At 45.3% G+C, this 12,850-nt stretch overlaps 2 protein-coding genes across 12 annotated transcripts in view; one reads left to right on the plus strand and one right to left on the minus strand.

Moving 5' to 3' along the window:
- ZNF655 (zinc finger protein 655) overlaps window positions 1–1,057 on the minus strand; it is a 19,742-nt gene extending 18,685 nt beyond the window's left edge. For all 10 annotated transcript variants that reach the window (XM_025380491.1, XM_025380485.1, XM_025380494.1 and 7 more), the window contains exon 1: window positions 15–1,057. The gene's annotated coding sequence lies outside the window, so the exon portion shown is untranslated. The remainder of the gene's footprint in view (window positions 1–14) is intronic.
- FAM200A (family with sequence similarity 200 member A) lies at window positions 284–12,352 on the plus strand. Of its 2 annotated transcripts, none has more exons than XM_025380483.1 (2): window positions 284–513; window positions 10,137–12,352. In XM_025380483.1, exon 2 carries the CDS (start codon window positions 10,236–10,238, stop codon window positions 11,955–11,957), a length of 1,722 nt encoding a protein of 573 aa, XP_025236268.1. In that variant the 5' UTR covers window positions 284–513; window positions 10,137–10,235; the 3' UTR covers window positions 11,958–12,352. The 2 variants fall into 2 exon arrangements, with proteins under 2 accessions (XP_025236268.1, XP_025236267.1); XM_025380482.1 differs by lacking the exon at window positions 284–513 and adding an exon at window positions 6,749–7,029.
- Window positions 12,353–12,850: the final 498 nt, after the last annotated feature.

The raw sequence follows: 12,850 nt of genomic DNA on the forward strand, positions 1-12,850 counted from the left end.
TTCCGGGTACTCACCGAGGGGAGGGGCGGGCCTGGCAGCTGTCCTGTCACCTACACACCCGCGCTCCGGGCCACCACAGCTTCTCCCGGGCCGCTCTAGACACCCCGGAGGCCGGCGCTTCTCGGTAGCACTTCCGGCGACGGAGTGCAGGGCCCAGAATGAGGGCCCCCTCACCCCGCCGCGGCATGAGGGTCCCGGATGTGGGTAAAAGCCCAGGATGAGGGTCCCGGATGTGAGTGAGGGCCCCGGATGTGAGTGAGGGCCCCGGATGAGAGTGAGGGCCCCGGATGAGGAACTCGGACGAGGAGCTGGGCCCGGGCGTGCAGGCTTCAAAGGCTCGTTTTCGCAGCTTTTCCACGTCTTTTTCCGGTCCTACCGCCCTCCATCCTAACTCACTGGGCTTCTCTAGCCGTTATACCAGCAATGACTGCGACCAATGTTGGGAAAGCGCTCCCAGGGCCTCTCCCTGACGCTAGCCCACCCTTGAGACTCGGAGGCGGCCCGACCCTGTGGGTGCGTGTCGTGGGGTGAGGAGGAATGGCCGACCTAATGGTCCCGCTTCCGTGAGTAGCACAGGGGTGCCTGCTCAGAGTGTGGTACTACGCTGACTCGTAGAAGGCGAGGATTGCGGGGCCTGGGTGAGATGGGACCCACTAAGTCGTGGGATCGAAATCTCAGTAGGTCCTTGGGGAAAGCGGGGACGGGAGGGGAGATGAGCAGATTGGAATGGAACCGAGAGAGACTGAGGAGACTGATAGTTGCGCCCCTGGTGGGAAGACGAAAATCTGTGCAGAAACAGGGATAGGCAAAAGCATGGTGCACGGGCAGGACAGGTAGAGCGCCGGGACAGAAACTCTTAGGACATTGTGACCCCTTGCTGATCCTGGATCCTTAAAGAATATGTTTTGTGGATGGAGCTAATCTGCGAGGCATAGGCAAGCGTCTTAGAGAATCCAAAAAGTGATTTGGAAGGAACTTCAGCTATTACTACTTTGTTTAAGCAAATCAAATGCTATTCTTTAATGTTACTTGATATTTCAAATTAAATACAAGAAAACCTGAAGTGTGGCATTTTATATATTTTTTCAAATTGTATCAGCTTCTTGGAGATTCTGATATTCCTTTGCCCTCTTTCCCCCTAAGTATCGACCTAACCTAAATTCATACTATGACACAGTCTCTCTAATCTGCAGTACCCGTCACAGTGGAGTCAGGATCAGAGAAGGAAAATACACGGCTTAGTCCATTTCATGCTGGAGGGCTCCAATTAGAAACTTTTCCTTGTGTTGAATAGAAATACACCCCCGGTGATGTCTAGCTATTGTTCCTATTGACAGGTCCCGAGGACAATAGATGACACAGTACTTCCTCCTCTTCATAACGGCTATTTTAATGTGCTAGGAGAGCTAAAGGTTTGGAGTTATTTCCTGAGTTGCCATTTCCCCACCTCAGAAGCCTTCACAGGTTGTACCTATTAGCAAAGTGATGGGAAACCATTTCAGCAGCAGAGGTGAGTGAGCTATGGCAGTGAGGCACACGGCGTCCAAGTTTTAGCTGACTGGGGCTGTTGGCTCCAGTGAGAGGACCACAAAAGGCACCCACTTAAAGAGGCCAATTCCCACCAATACTCATCGAAACATAACAAAGAGTCCTAAGAAACAGAAGCTACTATTTTGCTTTTGAGCAAAATTTTCTTTTAACAGTTTGCCAGATGACACCGGTGGCAACAACTCAGAAAGTTGTTATCTTTTTTCTTTTTTGTTTTGTTGTTGAGACAGAGTCTTGCTTTGTCGCCCAGGCTGGAGTGCCGTGGCGTGATCTCAGCTCACTGCAACCTCTAGCTCCCGGGTTCAAGCGATTTCCCTGCCTCAGCCTCCAGAGTAGCTGGGATTACAGGCGGGTGCCACCACACCCGGCTAATTTTTGTATTTTTAGTACAGATGGGGTTTCACCAGGCTGGTCTCAAACTCCTGACCTCAGGTGATCCGCCCACCTTGGCCTCCCAAAGTGCTGGGATTACAGGTGTGAGCCACCGCACCTAGCCTATTTTGTTTTTTTAGTGCAAATTAACAAACTGATTCTAAAGTTTATAGAGAAGTGCTAAGGATTTAGAATTGCCAAAACAATTTTGAAAAAGAATAAAATTGCAATGCTTGTATACTTTTAAGATTTTTTCCTAAAGCTACAATAATCAAGACGATATGGTATCAGCATAAAGATAGACAAATAGATCAATAGAGCAGAACAGAAAGTCCAAAAATATCAGGGTGAATTTCTTAAAGAAGAAAAAAGTCCAGAAATAGGCCTAGATACATAGAATAGCTGTTTTATAAATTACTAAGGTAATTCTGCATCTAGCTAAGCTGAAAATTAGGCCGAGGATCTGTTTATAACAGTGACAGTGATGCAAAGGAGACCAATTGTACATACTCGGCAGGTCCCCTGAGTCAAAGTCGTGGCTCATACAGGGAGAGGGTGGGATCCTGAGACCTGTTCTCTGTCACAGTGTAGTCTGCAGGAACTTTACTCAACCATCATGATGGTCCACATATTGATGACAAATGCTAATAGTACCCAGTGGGCAGCAAGTGACAAGGGTCATAGATATCCTAGTAAGACTTCTTACTAAGGCAGTACAGAAACCTGAAGATATGGGCACTTACCAAATGGATGAAGTTTTGGTGGGGTCCAGTGGTTTGGGGACATCACCCAAAGGTAAAATTTGTTCCACTTTGTACCTTCTAATCCCAAAGAAATTGGTACAGGTCCTGGTGGGACCCTTTGGATTTGGGAGGTAGCGTATTCTGCACCTGAGAAAACTGTTCCAACACATGTATTAGGTGACCTAAAAGGCTTCTACTTTTTATTTATTTATTTATTTATTTATTTATTTATTTATTTTTCTTGACACAGAGGCTTGCTCTGTAGCCTAGGCTGGAGTACAGTGCTGTGATCTCGGCTCACTGCAACCTCCACTTTCTGGATTCAAGCAATTCTCCTGCCTCAGCCTCCCTAGTAGCTGGGATTACAGGTGCCTGACATCACGCCCAGCATTTTTGTATTTTAGTAGAAGAGGAGTTTCACCATGTTGGCCAGGCTGATCTTGAACTCCTGACCTCAAGCAATCCACCCACCTCAGCCTCCCAAAGTGCTGGGATTACAGGCATGAGCCACTATGCCTGGCAGCTTCCACTTTTTATTGAGGCAAGAGAGAGCTCTATAGTAAATTCAAGCAACAGTGCAAGCTTACTTGCAAATTCATTGGTTCCAGAAATATCCTTGATGGATACAGGTGCTGTATGCAGTCGCTGGCAAACCCCAATAGGAGAGTACATTTGTGTGCTAGGGCTCCCATAACAAAGTACCACAAACTGGGTGGCTTAAACAACAGAAATCTGTTGGTTCACAGTCTGGAGGCTAGAAGTCAGAAATTAAGGTGTGGTTCCTATTGAGGCTGTGAGAAGCAATCTGTCCATGCCTCTCTCCTAGTTTCTGGGGGTTTGCTGCATGTCTTTTGCATTCCTTGTCTTTACCCAGTCTTTACCCTCATCTTCATTTGGCATTCTCCCTGCTTGCTACGTCCAAACTTCCCTTTTTTATGAGGATACCAGTCATTAGATGAGGGACCCAACCTAATCCACTATGACCTCATCTTAAGTAATTACGTCTGCAACGCTCCTATTGCCAAATAAGATCACATTCTGAGGTATCAGAGGCTAGAACTTCAACATATTAATTGGGGATGAGGTGGAGGTACAATTCAACCCATAATAGAGTCACAGCAGGCCGGCCGCAGTGGCTCACTCCTGTGATCCCAGCACTTCGGGTGAAACCCCATCTCCACTAAAAATACAAAAAATCAGCCAGGCGTGGTGGTGGGCGCCTGTAGTCCCAGCTACTCGGGAGGCTGAGGCAGGAGAATGGCGTGAAGCTGGGAGGCGGCGCTTGCAGTGAGCCGAGATCATGCCACTGCACTCCAGTCTGGGCGACAGAGCTAGAATCCGTCTCAAAAAAAAAAAAAAAAAATCACAGCACAAATACCTAAGATTCTGGAGCACGGTCATGCCTTCTAAGGCAAAAAAAACACGTTTCCAAGCTCCCGTGTCACTTACCTCTGCTCTACTGCCACCTCTCCCATAAACTTAACACCTATGGCCTTATAGAAGTTCCCTACAACTAACTGATGGAGACAGAAGAGCCTTGGCCTCTTCACAGATTGGAGATTGGGTCAGTTCACCATGTTGGCATCTTCCAGAAACAGACTGTTCCTTCATTCCAGCCCCACTTGAGTTGCCCTGAAGCATACTGGTGAAGAGAAATTACCTCAGTGAGCAATGGTACATTTAGTCACCCATGCCATATTTTGAAGAAGGTAGCCTAAGGTACGGATATGCATTGACTCCTGGGCAGTGATGAATGACTTGGCTTGTTGGTTAGGGGCCATCTTATTGTTTATGCAATAGGCTTATGAACAGAGACCATGGTAGCAGGGATAGAGGCTGTGTGTGGTCCCAACAATATGGGCTACCTCTTATTTTTTCATTTTTCTTTTTTTTTTTGAGATGGAGTCTCGCCCTATTGCCCAGGCTGGAGTGCAGTGGTGTGATCTCGGCTCACTGCAGCCTGCTGGGTTCAAGCAGTTCTCCTGCCTCAGCCTCCCGAGTAGCTGGGACTACAGGCGCATGCCACCATGCCCAGCTAATTTTTGTATTTTTAGTTGAGACGGGGTTTCACCATGTTGCTCAGGCTGGTCTTGAACTCCTGACCTTGTGATCTACCCACCTTGGGCTCCCAAAGTGCTGGGATTACAGGCGTGGGCCACCGTGCCCGGCCAATATGGGCTACCTCTTACCAAGGCTGATGTAACTCCCACCATGGTGGAGCGTCCAGCCTGCCAGCACTGGAGACCAACACTCAGTCTTGGGGATACCAGCTACCACCAGGTTGAGTGCATCAGATCCCCTTTACCTTGGAATGGGCATCAATTTGTTCTTACCAGAAATGATATATACTCTAAATGAGCTTGTCTTCCCCAACTACTTTGCCTCCAGCAGTACCACCATCTGAGAGCTTACAGGGTGCTTTATCCATTGACATACCTGAAACTAAGGAACCCATTGATAACCAAGGAGGTGTGACAGTGAACTCGAAGCTACAAAATTAATGGTGCATACTCATCATCCAGAAGCAGCTAGCCAGATAGGACTTTGGAATGGCCTGTTGAAGACTGGGCTAAATTGCCGACTAAGATGTAATGCCTTGCAAAGTTGGGAGCAGTTCTTCAGGATATGGTATATGCACTGATATGCATTGGGCCAAAATGGATATATAGTATTGTGTCTCCAGTAGAACTACGTGCATACAGGAATAGCCTCTATTACTATCACACCCAGCCACTCACCTGTAGAATTTGTACCTCCTAGCTCTGAAATCTGGAGCCAGCTGGGTTATGATTCTCATTTCCAGGAAGAACATTTCCTTTAGGAGACATTAAATTGTTCCACTGAACTGAAAACAGAACACCACCAGGCCACTTTGAGTTTCTTGTGCCAGCAGGTCCGTAGGCAAAGAAAGGAGTCGTTATAGAGATGCGCACAATTCCTGCCACACACACAACATAAATACAAAATCATATACCCAGTCAGCTGCATTCAGTAATCTGCCTTCCTGGATCCTTTAGGCACTTCAGTGTAGGAATGGGGACAGGGGTGGGGAGGAGAGACTGTTTTAGACAAGAAAAATACAGTGCGTAGCAATGTAATGGCTCTTAGAGATGACTTGGAACACTGGAAGGAAATGTGAGGATGTATCTGGAGGAGTAAGTTCTGAGACTATGATGTCATCAAGGAGGACTATAGGTTAGAGGGCCAGCCAGTGATAAAGGAGCAAAGATTGGACTTGACGGTGCCGTAGGAGGAAAAAATATATATATATGTGGAGCAAAGACACAGTCAAGTGGATTACTGAGAAGACTCATGGGGAAGTAGAAAATGGCAACCACAGCAAGATCAAACCCCAAAAGGAATGGAGCATTAGTCAGGGCCTAGAAGGTAATTCGGGATACCACGTAATCAGAGGCTCGGTAGCAGGTAGCAGTTCCTTTTGTGGGCTTTTCTCTTGTTGGGCTGTACCACAGACTTGCCCAAAACTTTTAGAGTCATGTCACAGCATTCAAGGTTTCAGTTAGGTGAAGTTATGCTTGATCCAATCATTGAAGCCTTAATTATTACAATAACACTTTGACAGCAAAAACGCCTCAAATTTCTTCACCGTCGCTAATCTGAAAACTCCCTGGAAACATAAGGCAAACTCAGAATTTTATAACTATTTAGTGTTGGAAAGAACGTCTGTTGCCTATAGATGAAATATTTGAAAATACTACCTATTCAACTGGCAATATATACATAATCAGCATCTCAAGAGACAACCTCTTGGTTTTGTGAAGCCATTTATTCTTGATCCTGTCTCCACCCTCGTTTCATTCAGCTCCTCTGCCACAGACAATCACTATTTTTATTGTAACTATTAAAATTATTGTCATTAAGAAAAATAGAAGGAATATATAAGTATCTGAGCAGGGCGGTATAAAAGGAAATTCGTCCCTTTTTCCCCACCCCGCGCACCTCAGAGCGGACAAGCTGAGGACCACGACCCCCAAACCCGGGATTAGAGCCCTACACAGGAATGCTAAGTCCTCCCGCGATCCTAGAGAGGACCGCGAAGGGGAGCGCAGCTCCGGAAGGCGAGTGTGACGCACTTCCGGCTTTTGTGACGCTTTCCCTGGGTTCTGACGTCCAGGGGGCCTAGATCTGAGTCCAGCGCTCCTGGTCCCCAAAGTCACAACCGGTTCTATCCCAGCACCCCAGACGTCTCCGGGCGGGGACAGAGTTGGGCGTGCACGGCTGTGTCCTGCAATCCGCTCGCCACGACCGCCCCGGACGGAGTGGAAGCGGGTCCGTGCCCCTGTCCCTCGCGTCAGCCTCGGCGGTGGCAAGCGCTGTCCCTCAGCAGAGGCGTCCCTGGATACAGGTGGGAAGGGAACGAAGTTTTGGTTTCCGGATTGGAATGAGACATTCCTGGGACTGGGGAGAGGCGGTCTGCGTGTCCCTTCTGGACCCCTAGTCCTGGTTTTTTACCCCAAAGACGCGCGGACAAAATGACCCCAGTCAGATATCTCTGCTCCCCAGTTGTCCCCACTGGTTTTTCATGTGGTGGGGAGGTTTTGGTTTCCTATGTACCCCAAGTTGTAAAATTCGGGCGATCTTACATGATACCGAGTGCCATTGGCGTTATTTTTTTTTATTCAGATGGGCTTGTTAAGCCAGTGTCCGCGGATATGTTCACCCTCAAACCCACCACCGTTATGGTGGTGATTAGAGTGAAGGTCGGGCGCAGTGGCTCACGCCTGTAATCCCAGCACTTTGGGAAGCCTGGGCGGGCGAATCACTTGAGGCCAGGAGTTCCAAAATCAGTCTTGCCTCCTTAGTGAAACCTTGTCTCTACTAGAAATACAGAAAATTAGGCGTGGCGACACACGCCTGTAATCCCAGCTACTTGGGAGGCTGAGGCAGGAGAATCACTTGAACCCAGGAGGTGGAGGTTGCAGTGAGCCGAGATCGTGTCACTGCACTCCAGCCTGGTGACAGAGTGAGACGCTGTCTCAAAAACAAAACAAAAAAAAGAACGTTTGAAGCCTACAAAGAAATAAAGAAGTGATTTGGATGTAATAGGGAATGATTATTTACACTTCACCCTTTCAGTTTCAAGACTACAGGAAGGGGTTTTTTGTTTGTTTATTTTGTGTTTGTTTTGTGTGTGTGTGGTCTTGTTTTTTTGTTTTGTTTTGTTTTGTTTGTTTTTTGTTTTTTGTTTTTTGAGACGGAGTCTTGCTCTGTCGCCCAGGCTGGAGTTCAGTGGCGCAATCTCGGCTGACTGCAGCCTCCAGCGCCAGGGTTGAAGCTTTTCCTGGCTCAGCTTCCTGAGTAGCTGAGATTATAGGCGCTCGCCACCATGCCCGGCTGATTTTTGTACTTTTAGTAGAGACGGGGTTTCACCATGTTGGCCAGGCTGGTCTCAAACTCTGGACCACAGGTGATCCGCCCGCCTTGGCCTCCCAAAGTGCTGGGATTACAGGCGTGAGCCACCGCACCCTGCCAGGAAGGGTTTTAAATGAGCAGTTTCGGGCATGGGAGGTTTTCAGTTGTGGGAAGTATCAGTGCTTTATTTTACACTGAGGGGTAAAGGAGAGAAGGGAATTTGTGGACGATGCAGCAGACCATTGGCGAATGGTACCAGTTCTGCCATTGATGTTCTTGGGTGGAACACATAGACCCACCAAGTCTCAAACGTGTCCTAAGTAAAATAGATTATCTCAAGGTCTCTTCCAATTTTGGAATTCACTGGTAGACTGAATTTAACATTCAGCTAGGCAAAACCTACTGCCCCATGTTCATTTCCAGTTGTGCCACCAACATACAGAAAGTTACTTGCATTTTTGAGAGGCTGAGTGGTACCAAAGAAAAGATGGGGTTCGTTGTCCAGGTACGGTGGCTCTCGCTTGTAATCCCAGCACTTTGGGAGGCCAAGGCGGATTGATCACGAGGTCAGGAGTTCGAGACCAGCCTGGCCAACATGGTGAAATCCTGTCTCTACTAAAAAAAAAAAAAAAAAAAAATTAGCTGGGCGTGGTGGCGGGCGCCTGTAATCCTAGCTACTCAGGAGGCCAAGGCAGGAGAATCACTTGCACCCAGAAGGCAGAGGTTGCAGTGAGCCAAGATTGTGCCACTGCGCTCGAGCCTGGGCGACAGACCAAGACTCCGTCTCAAAAAGGAGAAGAAAAAATGGGGCTCGTTTAGTAAAGTCAGGCAGTATCTTTAAATCCACTAAGCTCACATGAATGGTGAAATACTGCAGTGTACTAAAAGCAAACAAACAAATGAGGGTGTTTTCTCAGTCCCGTGTGTTGTAGACATCTCATTCTCTCTCCAGAATAATTCATGGATCTATGTAACATGAACATGTTTCAGTATTCATAATACTAATTATACAGCTTAATTTCTTATTTTAAAGAAATAAATACGGCCGGGCGCGGTGGCTCAAGCCTGTAATCCCAGCACTTTGGGAGGCCAAGGCGGGTGGATCACAAGGTCAGGAGATCGAGACTATCCTGGCTAACATGGTGAAACCCCGTCTCTACTAAAAATACAAAAAAAAAACTAGCGGGGCGCGGTAGCGGGCGCCTGTAGTCCCAGCTACTTGGGAGGCTGAGGCGGGAGAATGGCGTGAACCCAGGGGGCGGAGCTTGCAGTGAGCCGAGATCGCGCCACTGCACTCCAGCCTGGGAGACACAGTGAGACTCCGTCTCAAATAAATAAATAAATACAAGTTCTAATTTTTTTCCCTATGCCCCAGTGGATCATATTGTATACCCTACTTTGATGATCATTTTTAAGAGTGACCAGATCAGCCAGGCACAGTGACTCATGCCCCTGTAATCCCAGCACTTTGGGAGGCTGAGGCAGGTGGATCATCTGAGGTCAGGAGTTCAAGACCAGTCCTGACCAACATGGAGAAACCCCATCTCTACTAAAAATACAAAATTAGACAGGTGTGGTGGCACATGGCCTGTAATTCCAGCTATTTGGGAGGCAGAGGCAGGAGAATCACTTGAACCTGGGAGGCAGAGGTTGCCGTGAGCCGAGATCACGTCATTGCACTCCAGCCTGGGCAACAAGAGCGACACTCCGTCTCAGAAAAAAAAAGAATGACCAGATCACTTTTTAGAGTTGGCAGTGTAGCAGCACATTTAGGACACTGGCTTCAGAGTTGGATTTGAGTGCTAGTTCTGTACTTACTGTGGGTTGTTAGACACATTTAATCTTTCTGAAGTTTTATTTTTCATCTATAATGTAAGAATAGTAATTATGTGAACTTCATTAGGTTTCCCTGGGTATTAAATGAGTGGTGTATATAGTATGCCAAATCTCCCTGACACACACAGACAACATGAATGACAGTTACTCATCATTTACCATGTCACACCACTACATTTAGTGAATTGTTTTGTATGAGTTGTTAGCAGCCCAGCCATACCATGTTGCTTTTTAATACTGCTGTTACGTTTTTCTACCTTGCAGGATAGCAAAACCTGATCTCATAAAACCTAGGTCACAAAGGACAGCCCTGCAAAACAGACGCTATTTGGATCAAGTGAGCCAGTTCCTGGAACCTGAATAATGACTCCTGAATCAAGGGATACTACAGATTTGTCTCCACGGGGTACCCAGGAGATGGAAGGCATCGTGGTAGTGAAGGTGGAGGAGGAAGATGAAGAAGACCATTTTCAAAAGCAAAGAAACAAAGTAGAGTCATCGCCACAAGTTCTCAGTCGCTCTACAACCATGAATGAGAGAGCCTTATTATCATCATATTTAGTTGCATATAGAGTGGCAAAGGAGAAAATGGCTCACACGGCGGCTGAAAAAATTATCCTTCCAGCATGTATGGACATGGTACGGACAATTTTTGATGACAAATCAGCTGATAAACTAAGAACTATACCTCTTAGTGATAATACAATATCTCGTCGAATCTGTACGATTGCAAAACATTTGGAAGCAATGCTTATTACACGGCTGCAGTCTGGTATAGACTTTGCAATCCAACTTGATGAGAGCACTGATATTGCAAGTTGTCCCACACTCTTGGTCTATGTCAGATATGTGTGGCAAGATGATTTCGCAGAGGATCTCTTATGTTGTTTAAATTTAAATTCACATATAACTGGATTAGATTTATTTACTGAATTAGAAAACTGCATTGTTGGTCAGTATAAATTAAACTGGAAACATTGTAAAGGAATTTCAAGTGATGGAGCAGCCAATATGACCGGAAAACACAGCAGACTTACTGAAAAATTGTTAGAAGCAACCCACAACAATGCTCTTTGGAATCACTGTTTTATTCATCGAGAAGCTTTGGTATCCAAAGAAATTTCACCAAGTCTAATGGATGTATTGAAAAAGGCAGTGAAAATTGTTAATTTTATTAAAGGAAGCTCACTGAATAGCCGACTTCTCGAAATACTTTGTTCAGAGATTGGAGTTAACCATACCCACTTATTGTTTCATACAGAAGTTCGTTGGCTTTCTCAAGGAAAGGTATTGAGCAGAGTATATGAACTCAGGAATGAGATTTACATTTTTCTCATTGAAAAGCAATCTCATTTGGCAAATATTTTTGAAAACGACATTTGGGTAACCAAATTGGCATATTTAAGTGATATTTTTGGCATTCTTAATGAATTAAACCTGAAAATACAGGGGAAAAACAATGATATATTTCAGTATCTTGACCATATTCTAGGATTCCAAAAGACATTATTATTTTGGCAAGCAAGACTTAAAAGTAACCGCCCTAGCTACTATATGTTTCCAACATTATTGCAACACATCGAAGAGAACATTATTAACGAAGAGTGCTTAAAAGAAATAAAATTAGAGATACTGTTGCATCTCACTTCTTTGTCTCAAACTTTTAATTATTACTTTCCAGAAGAGAAATTTGAATCATTAAAGGAAAATATTTGGATGAAAGATCCATTTGCTTTTCAAAACCCAGCATCAATAATTAAGTTAAACTTGGAGCCTGAAGAAGAGAATGAATTATTGCAGCTCAGTTCATCATTCACACTAAAGAATTATTATAAGACATTAAGTTTATCAGCATTTTGGATTAAGATTAAAGATGAATTTCCACTGCTAAGTAGGAAGAGTATATCGCTGTTACTACCATTCACAACTACTTATTTGTGTGAACTAGGATTTTCCATCTTGACACGATTAAAAACAAAGAAGAGAAATAGGCTCAACAGTGCACCGGACATGCGGGTAGCATTATCTTCATGTGTTCCTGACTGGAAGGAACTTATGAACAGACAAGCACACCCATCACATTAAATAAAATCTTTACAAAATTCTGTGTTTAGTCGGGTGTGGTGGCTTACGCCTGTAATCCCAGCACTGGGGAGACAGAGGTGGGCAGATCACTTGAGATCAGGAGTTCGAGACTAGCCTGGCCAACATGGTGAAACCCCATCTCTACTAAAAATACAAAACTTAGCCAGGCGTGGTGGTACATGGCTGCAGTCCCTGTTACCTGGGTGCCTAAGGCAGGAGAATCTCTTAAACCGGAGATTGCAGTGAGCTGAGATAATCCCACTGCATTCCAGCCTGGGCAACAGAGTGAGACTCCATCTCAAAAACAAAACAAAACAAAAATTATATCTGTACTTTTAAAGGGATTTTGCAGTATATTGTATTTAAATGTTAATAAAATTATATTTGCAATTAGGTTTTTATTTTTCTACATAGTATGTTTCATGAAACTCAGTTACATGAATGTGTGTATGTGTAGAAGATGATTATATAAAATATATGTCCTTCTGTGAATTACTGTCAAGAATTTTGAAAACTAAGAGGCCAGCACAGTGGCTCACACCTGTAATCCCAGCACTTTGGGAGGCCAACGTGGGTGGATTGCTTGTGCCCAGGAGTTTTGAGACCCGCCTGGGCAACACATTCAAATCCCATCTCTACAAAAAAATACAAAAATTTAGCCAGGCTTGGTGGTGCGCATCTTTAGTACCAGCTTCTTGGGAGGCTGAGGCGGGAGGATCATGAGCCCAGCAGGTTGAGGCCACAGTGAGCTGTGATCGTGCCACTGCCCTCTAGCCTGAGCAACAGAGCGAGACTCTGTCTTGAAAAAAAGTTTTTTTAAGTACTGCTTTGCTTTTTTTTTTTTTTTTTTTTTTTTTTTTTTTTTTTTTTTTGTTGGGGTGTTTTTTTTTTTT

The sequence above is a fragment of the Theropithecus gelada genome, chromosome 3, assembly GCF_003255815.1.
Source record: "Theropithecus gelada isolate Dixy chromosome 3, Tgel_1.0, whole genome shotgun sequence".
NCBI classification, from domain to species: domain Eukaryota; kingdom Metazoa; phylum Chordata; class Mammalia; order Primates; family Cercopithecidae; genus Theropithecus; species Theropithecus gelada.

What these genes read in the sequence shown, in the direction of transcription:
- FAM200A (XM_025380483.1), top strand. Translation starts at nt 10,236, where the DNA reads ATGACTCCTGAATCAAGGGATACTACAGATTTGTCTCCACGGGGTACC.